Below are 17,973 nucleotides of genomic sequence, written 5' to 3'. Positions count from 1 at the left end.
CCGAGAGCGCTAACCAATCCCATCTCAGAGCGCCCTGGGAGTGACAGCGGAATGCGCCAGGTAGCGACTTATCAGGGGAAAGGCGGTGCCTGCGGCGAGACTGCGCCCGTGGTGACGTCAGAGAGGAACCCTTCCACGGGGATGGGCGGGCTCTCCCTTGGAGTGGCGGCCGGCGGAGCCATTCCGGGTGCAAGGAGTTGGAGAATGACGTCGGACGGAGCCAATCTGCTGGCGCGGCTCCTGCGGAGGGTGGGTCAGAACGGTCGGTGTGCTGCGGGTCTTGGCTGCAGGTGGGTGCGCGCCGCTCGGAGGGAGCGCTCAGGGGGGACTGGCGCTTCGCCGCCTGCTGAAAGGCGGCAGTGGCGGAACGCGCCGCATGCCGCGGCCGGGTCGCGCTGTGAGAGAAGGAGATCGCTTTGCCCCATCCCGCCCGTCCTGTCAGAATTAGTCCTCCCTTAGAATGAACGGAGCCGCCGCGGGGCGCAGGCGCGGATGGCATGAGCATGCGCAGTAGGGGCGCGGACGGCGCTGCCCTCCCCTGGCGGGCGGGGCGCGGGCGATGGCGGATGCTGCCGATGGCGGCCCCTGATGGGGGATTGGGGCCGGTGAGGCTGGGGGTGGCTGGCAACCCTGTCCGTGGCGCAGAGAACGTAGTTTCCCGCTAAATTCTGCCTCCCTAGGCTCTGTGCGGCAGAGGGAGGTGGTTATGACCTCGGCGGGGAGAAGGGGTGCGGTGGTTCTTGGTGGCAGCGCGCCTCGTTGAGGACTGGTAATGCGCGGCCCATCTCTGCCATCAGCACACCCTGCTGAGGTGTTGCCGTCGGCGCGTTCATCCTGCTGGAGAGCCGTCTAGGCCCCTGGCAGAGCTGTCGCAGAAGGCTGGGCTCTGTTCTCCTTTTATTGACTATAAAGAGGAGCTGATTGTCCCGAGAGCAGGTGCAGAGCGCTGCATCACCCTTAGCAGGGTTCTGTCTCCCAAGGATCTGTCCGAACAAAAGCCTCTTGTATCCCGTGCTGATTGTTCTGTTAAGAATTCCGATGGTTGTCAGAACTGGACGGATTCCCATGTGCCCTCAATTATAGGCAATCTGTAAATCCTCAAGTAATAAATTTGCTTGCCCTTTGGTTCTGGAGTTGAGCTATAGCTAAAAAAATTAGAGCCTGTTTGAAAATTTACAACCTCTCTGTTGCTTCCTGTTAAAAATTTCATCCATCCTGTACTGGCCATTTGCAAATGATGCAAAAATGCTGAAAATGGTATTATTCCAGGTATTTGCTACAATCCTCCTTTTTTGTTGTTGGTGTTTAGCATTGTCAGGTCACTGTTAATATGGAAAACTGCTGTTTCTACACAGGCCAGAAGGTCTTTCTGTCTAGAATGTCTCAGTTATAGCTGAGAATAGATTGGTCTTTTCAAAATATTTTAAACACAGAAATAACATTGCATAAACAGATGTCTAATCAAGGAATCAGTTGGATATTTGACTTATTTCAAAATATTATTCCTATTTTTCTTTGTGATTTAGTGAAACAAGGAATGGCATAATCTTATGCATTATCCAAACCGACAAACAAAGTTAACTGACAGGAGAGGAGGATTTAACACAGTCAACAAAAAACCCCAAGAAAATGCACTGCATCAATACCAAACTGTAGCTGAGGCTTACATTTCAGATTTGGTATCCTGTGCACTTTGAAGAGGAAATTGTGGCCTTTTGTATATTATATAATAATACTAATGGATTGTAGATCTTACCTAATTCCAAAAAACCCTCTCTGGTTTGATTGAGAGTTTTGGCTTGTCCATGCTTTCTACTTAAGGGATTTAAACATGTCGCACTTCTTTTCACTAGTTGTTCAGTTTTTTGGTTTTTTTTTTTAATTCATGTGTAAATGCAAACTGAAGCTCAAGATGCACTGTATAATATTTAATATAATTATGGATGTATTCAATAGGAACTCACATCTTTGCTATAAGTAAAACATGCTATTATCATAAGATCTGCTAAATTAATCTCTAAAGATGCTCAATATTGCATGCATGTTTTGAAAAAAAATCACATTTTAATCACATAGAAAAGTGACAGACTACAGAAGCCATTAAAAGCTGTCATCTTCTTTTACAGAATTTGCAGTTATTTTCACTAGCATTAAAATACAGTACATTATTTTAATTCAATTTTTTTTCTGAAAATTAGAATTACAGTTCTTGATCTTTTTTGGCTATGAAAATAACTTACAAAGTAACTTGATGAATTGGAGAAATTTAATTTTAGGATAGAATCCAGCTGGTTTCACTTGTTTTAAGTGATTACTGCTTTATCTTAATGGGTTTGTGTGTTTATCAGGGAACATGCATTTAATGATCACTGCTTGCAGAGTGGGGATCTTACACTTTTGGAATGCTTCCAGGAATTAGTCTGATTTCCTTACTTCCTACTGGTACCACGCTGGCGTTTTTTCCATGTTGATTTTTTTTTTAATCACTTCTAAAGAACACAAACCTTTGAAGTCTCTGTGTCACCTTTCAGTCTGGGTATACTATCTCAACATTTATTATTGATAAATGTCATTTTTGTGGATTAAATGTCTCAAAAAGTCCTGTGCATTTTTCACTTGTCCTAAAATGATTGACTGAATATTATTTTTCTTTGAAGTTCAGTTATTTATGAAAAACCTGTGAGACTCAGTTGCATTGAAATATCCAGAGGAACTTGGAATTCTCTTAGTGTTTTCTGTCTTAGGAAATCAGTGACAACCAACACATTAATGGAATATAAACGCACAGAACTTGTACTCAATATTTATAGTTTAATTACTAATTTTAATTTACTTTAATTTAATTACTAATAATTTTAAACCACTCTTGCTTTTTATTCAGCAATTAGAAATGTCACCAAATCTTACAGATACCTGTTCCACTCATACTTGTCTTAGTCAATAACATGCATAGTGTACACTGGTGTCTTTAAAACTTACTAACAAGTCATTAATTTCTCTCCTTTTGAATGGACAAGGAATGAAAATAGCAAATCATCTCGATGGGTATACAGTAGACTCAGTAATACAATACTTTTAATATTAGATCTTAGAATGCTGATCTTGACCTTTTCAAAACATATATTAATGCACAATTAAATTTTGTATGAAAAAAAAATCCCTGAAAGTTCTCTAGAGAACAGTTCCTTCATCTTCGCTGTGCTTAATTCTTTCATCCTAGGTACATAAAGTGTTCTGTAAAATTCCAGCTCTTAGATTTCCCTTTTTTTAAATCTTGCTCCCTAGTAAGACATACTATGCAAGCTGGGAGAAGGCCACATAATAAATGTAATGTTCCATTGAAGAACAATTTATTTCTCATAAGATACCTGCTATGAAGTATGAACTTTTTTTTTTTTTTAATTGGTGAGTGGTGTAGCACAGCTGTATTGTGCTTTCAGATAAAAGCAGATAGATTGTTTTATAATAAAGTACCAAATCAGTACCAAATAAAGTACCAAAATCAGGGTTGAGTTTAGACTGGTTTTGCCAGCTGTGTTGGAAGAGACCATTACCTGCACAGCATTATTTGTAAATTCTGAATGGCCACTCTCTTGTGCTGGGAACAGTCTCAAGCCTCAGTCCAGTTCCAAGGGTTTGGTGCTGTTTATTGTCAGGCAGGCACAGCCCCAGGGGCTTTTCCTGGCAAAGTACCAGCTCAGCTCTGTGTGATACTTACATGTGCTCAGTACTTCCACAAAACAGAATTCCCTAGGCTATTTCAGTCACACATATTTGTTTGTATATTTTTTATGTCACTATTATGAAGTGATCAAACAGTTTGGTGTCTTTGCCACTGTCTTTCTGGACCCTCATCTGGGCGTTCATGCTTCACTCTTGTTACACATCCTCTCCCTAGTTTGATATCTTTTTCTTGGTTATTCGCTAAGAAATAATTACACATCTTGCACCATTCTCAACTTCATTAGCATATTTAAAGTTCTGTAGCCATTTTATTTATCAGTTGTAGCAGCGAAGGCTATTTGGACTGTTGGTTTAGCAAAATCTTTTCAGCAAAAATGTTTCATAATACACCTACATTATGTATGTTCCAATCAGTGCTTTATACAACAGATTCTGCACAAACAAAAGTTCATCTCTGCTCAAAGGTCACTTTGCTGTTCTGTTTCACTCAAACTGTTCTGTTTGCTTTGTTCTTTCCAATCTGGTGGAATGGATATGAAATTCATTTCTAGGAGGTCTATTGCAGTGGCTATGATTTTAGTGTATGCCTGTATGTTCTGAAAATGCCTTGAATGTTTTTGGTCTCCTTTATGAGTTTAACAGTATGCTCTGTTTATAGTCTCCTAGTAAAATATCTAGGATTCAACATATATCCAGGTTATTAGATTCATAGTCTAAAGGTCATTTGGACTTTCCAAAGTAAAGAAAATAAATTACACATTTCAGTATCTTCTAGGTACAGAACACTTAAAAAGGATTGTTGATGGTGCTAAACTAAAAGACAGTCATAAATATCTTACGTCCTCCATATATCTTTGGAAAGGGAGCATTAGCATTGCAAAGTTCCACTAGAAATTCAGTGAGGTTTTGGCAGCAGTTTGCTGCCAAATTAAGGTATTAATTATAATATTTATTTTTAATTATTTATTATTAATTAATAATAACATAAGGAATTAAGGTCAGTTTCAGTTAAACATTTACTTGCAGCTTTTAAACAACGCTTAGATACCAAGAGGAACATGTGTATATCTCATATTTTGACAATGGTCTTATCAGGGTTCTCAGTGTGGTTACTTGGCATCTGGGTCAATGAGTTTGTTATGTTCTAGACTCCTCTGTCCCTTAGTGTCTTGGGAAAAGGACAGTGTTAAAACTGGCAACCCAAACCACTCTATGCTTCTGCGACAGAGGGGTCTTATAAACAGCACAACTAATGAGGTCTGGGCCCTTGTTACTGGATTTTGTGATGGATCATAATAATGCTCTTACCCTCAGAGCTCTCAGGTGGTCTCTTATTTCATCCATCGTAATGACCAAAAGTAGCTGGTATCCCCAGTCTTCTCTTCAACTGGTGTTGCTCTATGGCCCTACACAGACTGGCCATTGCTTGCCACTGGACTGTCAGGCATGTAGGAGGGGTACATATATGTCCTCCACACCTGGTATATGGGGTTGACCTGAATAACTGTGAAGTTTGTATCAGTTTTCACTTTAGCGGCCAACTGGCCTTGTATTTGTGCTGGCTTACAAGAAAAATAAGCCAGGGCAAATGTTTAACTTTTAACTTTAGGGGAGTTTAGTTTTGGATAATTTTCAGTTCTTTGTCAACCAGTTATTGGTTTGTTGTTTTATGGGGTTTTTTTTTTCAGAAAAGTAGGCTAATAGTTTAATGGGGCATTTGTCAGTGTAAGATTCTAAAGGTCCAGTATGGGAGCAGGGAGGTTTTGTCACATGGTGAGAGATTGGGTCACGTTCAGCAGTACTTGTGTCATGTTCCAGGAGAGGCCACAAGGCCGGTTGCTGAACAGCACACAGACGTGTCTTAGAAAGCAAAAGTAAGGGATCTCAACTCTAGTCCATTTACTGGAGCTTGGTTCTCGGTAATCCACATGAAGACAGGCTTTGTAATTGGAATCCTGTGGGAGTTTATGGAGCAGATTAAAGGAGGGGTGTTCCCCAGCATTTCTGAGCAGTAGATCTCTTCAGCACCCTCAACGTTTCTTACCCTTTTGTCATAGTTGATCAAATATTTATAAAAAATCACATTGATTCATTCATATGGCTTTGGAGAAGAGTGCATGAAATATAAATACCTTGTTTAACATACCAAGTTTTAGCTGAATTGTTAAGAGAATTTGGAGGGTGTCACCAAGACACACAAAGCAGCCACACGCAGACAAGAGGTTTCGCAGAGCAGAGGTTCCTCCCTCCAGCTCAAGGCTGAAACAGGGCGCAGAGAGAGCCTCCTTGTTTATTTCTTACTTTATATACATTTGTGGGTCTAGCAGAAGATTGGCTTTTAGAGTTTTTACCTCTCAAGCCAACTGGCCAGACCAGCCGTCAGTTACAATTGTTTTCAGGTTAGAAATATGCAAACAAAGGACAGAGAATGAAAAACAAAGGATTTGTTTATGTTACATATGTGGGAAAAAGGTAGAACTGCTTTTAATATTGTACAGTAACTAAAAAGATCTGACTCCATTTTATGAAAAATCAAAAGCTATAAAAAACTCAGAAAAACCAGGGTAACAGGAGGGCTCTAAAATCATCAACAGATTCAGTGAAGTGGTACATTAATACCAAAATTATAAAATAAGTCAAGAATTGGCGACAAAACAGCTGGAAATTGAATTTTTTTTAATATGTATTTTTTTAATGGAGAGAAGGTGAATTAGGCTAAGTCATTGCACAGTATTCATGACTACATTCCTTAATCATGGACAAAAACATTAAAAATACACTGTTGAATTTTGCTTTTGAGAAAATAATGAGATATTGCTATTAGAGATTAGGATTAAGATGCACTAGATGACTTGCAAATTGGACTAGTGAGACAGTGATGAGATCTGAACCATAATGTTGTACAACAAATCTTGTATCAGTGAAAGAAATTTAGGATCAAACCGGACTAAAGAGAAAATGGCAAGAAGTAATAAGGAGAACCAAAACCTCAGCCTTATAAGTGAACCTTGGAAAGTTTGACAATTATTCACTAATGAAAGTTGAGAGAGGATATCAACACTCTTGATAATTGTAAGAGTGAATAAATATACAAAGGAAAAACAAGGCAACAATTTTAACAGAGGAACAAATATATGTAAGCATTCATAAATGGACTGTGTAATTAAGAGGTTTACAGTCTCTACAACAATGTACTGGAATAGAGTTTTTGCGGCAATAGCGTGGTAAAAGAAAACTTTCTGAAACATTGATTGCTTGTATGAAAGTGATCATATGATGTCTTGCCTAAAATAGCACAGTTGGACTTGATTACAGTAGATGTTTCCACGTTCATTATACAAGTACGAATATTACTGAAATTGGTAATTTTATCTACAGAAAGCACACCGTAGGTTGGAGCTTGCTATAGAAATTATATGTAAGTAGAGAAAAATGTCTAATATCTATTGTCAGTTCCAGAATTTTGCAGAAAGGATTGCATTTCTTTTAGAAGTGTTATTTTATGTGTTGCCAAATAAACTTTGAAATTCATTAAAATTTTTTTTTAAAGTTTCATTCAAATGTGAGAAACTAGTGTTATTGAAGCAACTCTGCTTTTGAAGATTCAGCCTCAGGAGCAGGCTTTTAAATTTGTAAGAAAAGAGTATTCTAGAGAATTCTGACATCAAAAAGTTTTATGATTTATGGAAGTTGGAGTTTATGAGGCCATACATTATCAGAATAAATGGTGGTCTTGTTCTTCTGTATTTTCCTAGTTCCTCAGGCTTAGAATGGAAAGAGTGAATACGTTGAGATTGTCTGGCCATGGGAAGGAGAAGATGCCTGCTCCAGGGGTGCCAGTGCTGGCAGCAAGATCACTGGATCTCTTCTCTTCCAGGAGACATGGAGGTCTATTTGTGGTTGGAGCTACTTGACTAGATAAAGTATAGATCAGTCTGCTGTGAAAATACCTCACATGAAGAAGACTGCCTGATGGTTTAGTTTGCTGTGAATGTATCATGTCATCAGATGAACCTTTTCACAAAATTAAAAACCAAAATCAGTATTTTCTTGTTTCTGGGTTTTGTTTGGAATTTTTTGTCCTCTGTCAATTCAGGTGGGCCATTATCTGTTGCTGATTTTAATTAGAATTGTGGAAGCAAAATCCTGGAATAAAAAAAAATTGGAATGTTTCTTTAAGCTTTAAAATAGGCAGTCTAGACTCAGATTTGTAGTAAGGGCACTTCATGCTGCTGCAATATATAAATAGCTCTTTAAATAGTTTTAAATAAAATATACTCATGTTTCCAGTTTCTTTGTGTTGACAAAGTGGAATAAAATATTTTCATTGTAAAAACAGTTAAAACCAATTTACCATAGAAAAAAAAAACCCAAAAAAACAACACTCTTCAGTGTAGGGATTTTCACCAGAAAAAAAAAACTTGGCTGCTGAAAGAGAGATGGTCTTAAATTTATATGTGTTCTAAAGCCAGTTAATTTATGCCACTGTAAATGAAGCTCAGAGTGGGCAAACTTAAAGCTTCCTAACAAGACTTAGGGGTACATGACAAAATCAGTTTCAATTGACTAAACACTCAAAGGTGTACTGTCACCAAACTGTCTCTAAAGGACCCTATTTGGTAAGCCCCAGCAATCCTGTTATTCAGCCCGGCTGTTGGTGGTGTTTTATTCCATTATTGCAGTCCAGAGTGCCTCATGGGAATCCACTTAGGATGCAGTCTAATAGCCCGTGTGTCCCTTCCACTACAAGATGTAGAGTGGTCAGCCTTTTGGATTGTAAAATACCTAACAAAGTTTTCTTTTTCTATCTTAATTTTACTTAAAATCGTAAGAATTTGGGGTTTTTTGAGGGTAAGCCTAGGACTAGTCTTTCTCTTAAATGACAGTTAGACCCACTCCTTGATGTGCTTCCTGTGGCCTTTACTGAAAAAAATTCTTACAGGTGGGTATTATCTGTAGAATTGTTCTCTTATATATGGGAGATAATTTACTTTTCAAAATGTGCTGTGTGACTATATTTTACAAAGTAGTAGTATTATCAAATTCAGTGTGAAAGTCACTTGTAACACAAATTTCTAACTCTGCATATGATTTACAAACTAAATTTGATGCTGGGAACTTCTTTGTTTGTTTTATGGTGTATTGATTTTGTTTTGTTTTTTTAATAATAAGACTGTAGAATCAATTACTTATTTTTCCATTTCAGGAATAGATTGAAGAAAACATGGCAAATCAACGGGATTACATTAGCAGACCTATTTGCAATGGAATTTCTGTTCCTGAAAATAAAATCAATTCCTTAGTGACTGAAGGTCATGGACAACAAATTCTAAAAGTACTGCAAAAATTCAGAGAACAGAATATATTTTTTGATTTTAAAATTCTTGTGAAAGATGAAATAATTCCCTGTCATCGTTGTGTACTGGCAGCATGCAGTGATTTTTTCAGGTAAACATAATTTTGGCATGAATTTGCAGGAAATAGATTCTATATTATCTGGGAGGGAGGAAAGGAATAGAATTAAAAATAAAAATAAAAAAACCAAAAACCAAAAAACAATTATCACAATTTACATATATCTTCAAAGTTTTGAGCAAAGGATTCAAGTATTGTTTTAAGGGTATGCCAGATATGACTCTTTGTATTTTCCAAAAGGCATGAGGACTCTGTGAATCAGATTCCAATAGCAGTGGAAAATCTGAAATAAAAGTTTCAAATCATAAATGTGTGGTTCTGCTGTTAGGTTGAACTGACTTAAGTTACATATGCTTAAGAGTCACCTGTTGCCCGTATCAGTACTTGAAGGCCTGCAAGGATATTGACTGACTTTTTCTATGATAGTCTATGTACTTTGACACATTTATGTTGTGAAACGTAACAGATTGGTTATGAATACATCTTCTACTGAGAAATTGTGGATAAATTGTACATAACTTTGGAATAGAACTGTTTTTTGTTTTGGGTTTTTTTTTTGTCCAAAAAGTGGTCAGTATAGTAGATTGTCTTCAGAGGTATTTAAACAGATATACATACTTTTCCTAAACTACGGATATCAGCCTTTCAGCATGAAATGGATCTTTTCTTGTGCTTAAAGCTATGTTTTTTTAAGGGACAGCCTTCATTCACATACAGAATATTAATTTATAAAGAAGCCTTGCTATCCTTTTTTTTAGAAAGGTTCGAACTTTCAGTTCCACACTGAAAGTGCTTCTGAATAGTTTACTAAAAACAAAGCTAAGACTCTAACAATGCAAAAGCAGACTCCTGGGAACGAGCTAATAATAGCCTCAATTCAGTTGCCTGTACATAGGTTAGTGTTATTTTCAAATGTCCTGGAACATCCTGTGGTCTAAGTGAGTCTGCCATATGTGACAGAAGATAGCTAGATGTGTTCTAAGAATTACTGAAAAAAAGAAGAAATGCAGATGAAATTAGCGCTTTCTCCACTGTAGGAGCAGATTCGTTTTTTTCTGTGACACACAGGACTACTTTCATTTGTCTTTAACTGCTTGATGGCACTGAGATGATCTGGTAGAAAGAAAAACTAGGATGAAATAGCTTCCAGTGGTACTTTTTAGAACTGAAATTAAGTACATGGAAATGCATATGTCCTTTTCATTACCTACAGACTCTTCAGATTAAAATCTACCAGGAGAGAGCTCTTCCTGCTTGTAATGGTTGATATGGCATATAATAGCAGCCATCAGATTCATAAGTTGTCCTGGAATGCAAGGCCCATTTTTTACTTTCAAGGAATAAAAAGTACCTAAGTCCACTGCATACATTTTAAAATGAGACACCTTTTGTCTTCCTTGGCCTGTGGACCTCTCTTACTTTTGGCTTCATTGTGTAAACTGAAGAATCAGCAACATGTTGGTCCTTGTCAGCTTTCAGAGTCAAAGCCTTTGTCTACGTTGCTGTTCTACTAGTGGTATTGTTCAGTTGCTATTTTTACTCCTTAATTACAGATTTCATAGCTCATGGGTTAATGAGGAAAGGATTATAAGGGTCATCACTTATTGTGCAAAAGAGGCCTTTGGGACACAGGTGTCTTATTGTAATTTTGTTATTTTTTGGGAAGTCAGGCGAGTTCCTGCTTTGCCAGATATTCACATCCCAAAGAGTATGTGCTATACACAGTGGTGGTTTTTTCCTCTTTGGCTTCAGGAAAAGATGGGATTTTAAAATTCCCATACAACAGAGATACTGAGTGTATAACTGAACTGTGATATAATGCTTTTTTTTTAATATGAATTAACTATAATATATTAATATCCAGATTCTCTACTTTGCATTTGATGATTTATCTTCCTCCACTATTATCCTGTGTCATATTCAGAAGCCACGGCTATCCTAGCTTGAGGCTTAGGCTCTGAGAGGGAATGGCAAGGGATATTGCAGCAGTGTTCTACTGCCAGTATTTACCCACTTGTAAAACTTTAATTATTTTGGCTTGCCATGCTAGATTGTGTGAAAGAGTTAAATGTTATTACATACTTAAAATAAAGCAGTTGTAATAAAATTTCCACAGATCTCCTGATCAATAGTTCATTCCACAGTTTCAACCATCATCTTTGTATTCAGTCACAATCTACTTTTTGCACAGTTTGTGTCATGCAATCATATGTCAAAACCTCATTTTTACTCTGACATTGGCCTGTACTCATAAATCTCTCTGTGAACTCTAAAGCAAGGATTAAGTTTCTTTGTGTTTTTTTCTCTCCTCATTTATCCCTCACCTACTTTTCTTTCTGAGGACTACACCCATCATCTGTCTGGCCATTTGCTCAGCCTGCAATTTGGAAGGCGCGTTTTTTTTTTTTTTTTTCCACATAACTTATGTACGCACTCACATTGCATGACCTAACTCATGGGCTTTTTTTACCATGTATTTTTTTTTAATCAGCCTTTCTTTCCCAAAGTTGAAACTGATGCTGTCCTGAACAATTTCACATTTTCTCTCACATTGAGAACTGCAGACTTCATCACTGTGAAAATCCATACAAAACACAGGTGCTGCTTTGATTTTGCTAAGCCATCGCTTTGCGTATGTTCTTATCACTATTTCTTTTTCTTCAAACACACCAAGTAAATTCATTGTTCATATAAGAACTTCCATATTTTAGACCAGTCCACATTATTATGTGCCCCTGATTGTCTCCTTCCACATCAGTGTTCTCGTCTGTTTGCTAAATCTTTAATTTGTGTGTATATCTTCTGTATTCTATTCACAGAGCCATGTTTGAAGTTAATATGAAAGAACGGGATGATGGCAATGTTACTATTAGTAACTTATCACCCAAGGCAGTGAAAGCTTTTCTTGATTATGCTTACACAGGAAAAACAGAGATAACCAATGATAATGTGGAAATGCTCTTCCAACTGTCATCATTTCTTCAAGTTTCACTCCTTTCCAAAGCTTGCAGTGACTTCCTAATAAAAAGTATTGATCTTGTGAATTGCTTACAGTTGCTTTCTCTATCAGAAAGTTATGGGTCTGTCCGCTTGTTTGACCATGCACTAGATTTTGTACAACACCACTTTTCATTGCTGCTCAGATCCAGTGATTTCTTGGAGATGAATTTTGAGATACTGCAAAAATGTCTTGAGGCTGATGAACTAGATGTCCCTGAGGAAGAATCAGTGTTGAAAGCTGTCCTCCAATGGACCAAACACAGCTTAGAAACACGGCAGAAATACCTGCCTAATTTGATTAAAAAAGTGAGATTACACCAGTTACCCGAAAAGACTTTGCAGGACTTTCTGCATTCTGAAGAACACTTACTTAAGAGTGCTAATTGCTCAGTAATAATCAATGATGCAGTTAAAAGTGTGCAGAACTTCAGTGGATTGTTTCCAGATGCACGTCCTTCAACAACAGAAAAATATATATTTGTTCATAAAACCGATGAAGATGGAGAAAAGAGACATACATTCTGCTACAACATCAAAACAGATAAATGGAAAGAACTTCCACATACGCACATGATTGATCTGCCAGGGTCAAGTTTGTCTAGCTATGGAGAAAAAATATTTATAACTGGAGGATGCAAGGGGAATTGTTACAGGACTGTCAGGCTTCATATTGCTGAACCGTTTCATGATGCTACTGACCAAACCTGGTGCTACTGTCCAGTCAGCAATGAATTCTCCATAGTGTCAGCTATGAAAAAACCAAGGACAATGCACACGTCTGTTGTAACCTTAAATCAGCTCTTTGTGATAGGTGGAAAGACCAGAGGAGCTCAAGAAACTCGGAGTCTTTTGGATGTAGAATCCTATAATCCTCTTTCCAAAGATTGGAAATCTGTAAGCCAGTTACCAAGAGGTATTTACTATCCAGAAGCAAGTGCATGCCAGAATATAATTTATGTCCTTGGCTCAGAAGTAGAGATTACTGATGCCTTTAATCCATCTCTTGACTGTTTCTTTAAGTATAATGCTATGACTGATCAGTGGTCTGAGCTTGTAGCAGAATTTGGGCAGTTTTTTCATGCAACTCTAATCAAAGCTGTTCCAGTGAACTGTACATTGTACATATGCGATCTCTCCACCTACAAGGTCTACAGTTTTTGCCCAGAAACTTGTGTTTGGAAAGGGGAAGGATCTTTTGAATGTGCTGGCTTTAATGCGGGGGCAGTTGGGACAGAAGATAAAATTTATATACTAGGTGGCGATTATGCTCCAGAAGAAATCACAGATGAAGTTCAAGTCTACCACAGTAGTAGGTCTGAATGGGAAGAAGTTTCACCAATGCCAAGAGCCTTAACTGAGTTTTACTGTCAGGTCATTCAGTTTAATAAATATAGGGACCCCTGGTCACCCGTACTGACAATTTGCTCTGGAGAATTTTGAAACTCTCAAGTCAAAAGTGTCTATTTAAATGCACAAGTTGTAGAACAGTTTTTAAGCATTAGTTTACAGATGGAGAAATATGTACTCATTTGTTTAAATTTTCAGTTTAAAGGCTGTAGGATTGCTTTTGGAAGAGTCCATTAAAATGTCATTCGTGCTAGTCATTATACAGACAGTATTACTTAGTTTTATATACAACTCTTCTCTGTAATTATCAGAATAATTTTCAAAATTATATTAATTTTCCAAAAATATTAATGAGGAATTAGTTGTGTAATATGTGCCATTATTTCTGTAATATTCAGTTGTCCCAATAGACAAATGGCTAAATGAGAAAACTGACTGTGATACTGTTTTCCCTATGTAACTGAAGTTTAAAAGACATTTTCATTAGTGTTATTTAGATTTTCTATGTTCATAAACCTGTAAGAGAAATTCACTGTCAGCTTTATCTTATCCCAATGACCTTAGCAAGGACAAGAGCCAAAGTGACCTTCACAGTATTAAAACCAGGTATCTAACTTGAAGAGACTGATAATTCTTGTTGTCTTACTTCAGCTCTTCAGTTTTACCGGGTTTTCTCCATCCTTGTGCCTTAGTAGTAGCTTTATTTTCTGTTTCCAACCCATTAACTGTGGCAAAGTAAACTTAATAACATACTGCAATGTAGGTAAGATTTCTACAGGATGGATTAGTCATGTGGTATCTTTGCTTCAGTCATGTTGCTAACTAAAGAAAAAACACTTCAGGATGTTTTCTAACAGAGGTCTTCCATCTCTGAAGTCTTCAGTGCTACCTACTAAGCAGTCACTAGGCTGCTTATAGCAGCAAGCTGTAAAACCAGTCCTAGCTGTTGCTTTGGTTAACTACGGGAAAAGTTTGTATCTTGTCATACATCGAATACAAAGTTACAAAACTGCACCCCATATTAAAAGTCAATAGTAAATAGGATTTCTGAGGTGAGAAATAATCTCTTGTGGTTGAAATTAACTAAAACACTTTATCTAGAACTTTATGGTAATTTTAGATGTTAAAATATTACACAGTAAACACTACACAATGTATTGCTTGATAAACTTTAAGTAGTCAACTATTATAATGTTAAAATTGCAATGGACTTTTAGTGCTAATATTAGTCTAGCCATATGTTGTGAAGTAAATTTGATCTCATGCTTACAGTGTCAGTCCTCTTTCTGACAGGACACCTAAATTAGCTACCTTTCATAAATTAATTTGTAATCTTCTGCAGCCTGAGATTTTCTTTCCAGGTAAGAATCTTTCCTTTTTTACCAGGTATCCAGATAAGACACTGAGAGCCCTTATGTTCCATATAAATATTGTGAAAGCAGTAAGATTGTTTAACAGAATAATGGTTCTAAACATTTAATCACATCTTTCCAAGCAGTTTAAAACAATAATAAAATTTAGTGAGGCATCAGAGACATCTTTTATATGTCTTGAGACAACTGTGGTAAGTTCATTATCATATAACTTACTGTATGTACTTTTTGCAAAACCCATGCTAAGTATATTAATGCTTAAAGCTTAATATTTCCTAGAACATGCTTCTGTTTTAAATAGTAAACAATGGAAGGTTCCAGTTCTGTGACTGACTCTGTAATTTATCAGATACCTTTATAAATTTAGATAACATTCATCATAACAATCTTCAAAAGTATGTAAAATAAAATCATGTACATTTGGAGAACATGTTAATAAAATAGGACCCTTCCACTTGGTAATTTCTGTATATTAATACGTGTATCGGTTCTGTAGAGGTAAGTAGCTTGCTACAGTATTTCAGGCAACTTCCCCATCTATTTATTTATTTATTTATTTATTTATTTATTTATTTAAGTCTCCAAATCATACTTTTAACGAAACATAGCTAGGTAACCTTTACAATCACATTACAGAAATGCAAGTATTTTTATATTGGGATGCAACTACTTTTTGTTAGTTTACAGCAAATGTATTGAGTAGAGAGAGGAAGAATAGTATTCCTGCTTACTGAAACAATAGGAAAAAACCAAACACATAGGAAAATGGTAGTTTTAGTTTTAATGAAGCTACTCAGGGTAGTGTAGAGACTTCATTAACCATTAATTATTGTAACTTGTCACATCATTGGAATACAAGGTCCAATTCACCTTTGCTTGTGTATTTGTGTTGTGTTTATACCTGAGTAGTATGAGTATGCAATTTATGCATTGAGAAAAGTGACATATTATGCCCATAGTACATGGGTATAAATAACTATGCAAATTGGAAGAGAGTAAAGAATTGCAAGGGTGTTTTACTTGCCATTATCATGACCAAATTGCTGCATCACATAAACAGCAAGTGAGCAAGTCATTCAGGTGATGCTCTTTCCCTTAAATTTTCCCCTACAGCAGATCTTGTTGGCAGTCTTCCAACTAGCTACTTGCTATAAGACTCTGGTATCTGACATCAGACAGAGCAATGATGTATTTGAGAAATTCCTCAGTATAGACAGTGAAAACTGTTCAGCAAAGCTGAACTGGGAGAATAGGCATGCTTCTTTTAAATGCTAAACGACACTTGTGCAGGAACTAATGTCATTTCCCAGTTTGACAAATCATTCATGGATTTCACAGGGAGTTGAGCTCTTACTCAGTGATCAGGAAATAATGTAGTAATGTCAGTTACTTTCAAGCATTGCTTACAGAAAAGTTACTGTGAAATGGTACTGATTTTCTGCAGTTAGGCAGGTAACCCTGCATCTCACAGAAGGAAAAAGGATCATTTGCCACATTCCCACATACAAATTATTAAATCTGGTAGCAGAACTGAAAGCAGAAAAGCAGAAGTGTTAGAAAGTCATGGTTTGAAATGAGGCTTTATGATAGAAGTAAGGACCTATGTTCCAAAACATGTGATTAATTGATAAAGATGTAAGAAATCTCAGTGAACAACACAAAATAATATGAATTACTTGCATGAGTAACTGTTGCAGTCTGGATCAAACAGACTTTTCAGTCCACACAGCATTTATGCAATTAAAAACAAAAGTCACAAAATTAATGAGAAGTGATTTTTTTAATATCTTTTATGACTTTTCAAAGCTCTTTGAATCAAAGCTTTATGAAAAAGTACCTTTCTCTAAAAATACTCAGTAACTAGATTACTTATGTTGTCACTGAAATAGAGTGATGTTTAAACATACAAAATGCATGTGAAATTATAATCTATTTGCACTTAAATGATGTAACCAAAACATTTCTAATAGTATTCTATTTTATATCACAGAATGCATTATAAGCATGACCAGTATTATATACACGAAGATAATATATATTGTATGTGGGATTTTAATATCCAGTGATGATTATATTGGATAATCTTCATTTTTAAAGAATGCTATCAAAACATTATGGCACTTTGGTAATGTTATCATACTAGTTTAGTTGTTATAATAAATATCAATTATTCAGGTGTTTTATTGATTAAGTTTGCACAGACATGATTATTATTTAAGGACTACCTAATTTGTTTTCTATATTCTAAATACATTGATAGTCAGTTTACTGCTGTTAAAAATTTATTATATTCACAAAACGGAGTAGATTTTCTGGGTCAGATTTATTTATGGTATTACTGTGTGAAGAAAACTGTTTACCTCCTCTGGTTAGTATGGGGTAGTAGGTAAGATATAGGCTATAGAATGTGCTGACTGCAGTTCCTAAAGTGGAGATTAATTTTAGATGTTTCTGTTTGTAGGTGACCAACAGGAGGCAGCATAAGATCTATTTTAATTAAAACAGACTGAAAACAGGGATGTATTTGACAATATTTATAGCTGAATATTATGCTCAAATTACTTTTTTTCCTTCTAACACCCAGTAAAGTATAGACAACAGTAACATTTCACTGCTGCCTGGGCTCTGCTGATATGTGGAAAGTACGATACTACACATTTGCTGAGATGTTCATTCTTTTGTGAAATAAATCACTGAGCAACTGAATCCTTTTCGGGTCTCTCTCTCTTTTTTTTTTTTTTTTTTTTTTTTTTTTTTCTTTACTGGAGAACATTTTGAATGCTGTAACCAAGAATGCAGTTAGCATGGATGAAAACTGCAGGCGGGGGTGGGCGGTTATAATTATCCTTGGGCCTTGTATTTGTATATCCTTTTAAATAAAAGGAGAAAAATGCTACATAGTCTAAAATTTGCATGCGAAGGCTTGTAGAAATGTCATCAATACAAAGTGATGGAGCCCAGTGTTGTATTCTTCCAAAACTTAAAGTTCTGTAACTCTGAGACTCCTCTATAGATAAATTAGAGTTACGCAATACAAATTAACCTTCCAACACTCCAAGGACTTTGCCCCAAAAGCCTTTCAGCTAGCAAAAGCCTTTTGGAGACATCTACAAAGCATTCCAGCATCATTCACAATATTAAAAGCTTATATTGA

The 17,973-nt window shown here is 36.6% G+C and overlaps 1 protein-coding gene across 6 annotated transcripts; it reads left to right on the top strand.

Annotated features, from left to right (window-relative positions):
- Positions 1–111: 111 nt before the first annotated feature.
- On the top strand, positions 112–17,523 carry KBTBD3 (kelch repeat and BTB domain containing 3). Of its 6 annotated transcripts, none has more exons than XM_040056648.2 (5): positions 112–290; positions 7,440–7,572; positions 8,571–8,626; positions 8,891–9,132; positions 11,919–17,523. In XM_040056648.2, exons 4-5 carry the CDS (start codon positions 8,909–8,911, stop codon positions 13,537–13,539), a joined length of 1,845 nt encoding a protein of 614 aa, XP_039912582.1. In that variant the 5' UTR covers positions 112–290; positions 7,440–7,572; positions 8,571–8,626; positions 8,891–8,908; the 3' UTR covers positions 13,540–17,523. The 6 variants fall into 6 exon arrangements, with proteins under 6 accessions (XP_039912582.1, XP_058275443.1, XP_039912580.1 ...); XM_058419460.1 differs by having other exon boundaries at positions 7,440–7,780; XM_040056646.2 differs by lacking the exon at positions 8,571–8,626 and having other exon boundaries at positions 7,440–7,780.
- Positions 17,524–17,973: the final 450 nt, after the last annotated feature.

This window comes from Hirundo rustica, chromosome 2, assembly GCF_015227805.2.
Source record: "Hirundo rustica isolate bHirRus1 chromosome 2, bHirRus1.pri.v3, whole genome shotgun sequence".
NCBI lineage: Eukaryota > Metazoa > Chordata > Aves > Passeriformes > Hirundinidae > Hirundo > Hirundo rustica.
This window is presented reverse-complemented; position numbering and strand designations above follow the sequence as displayed.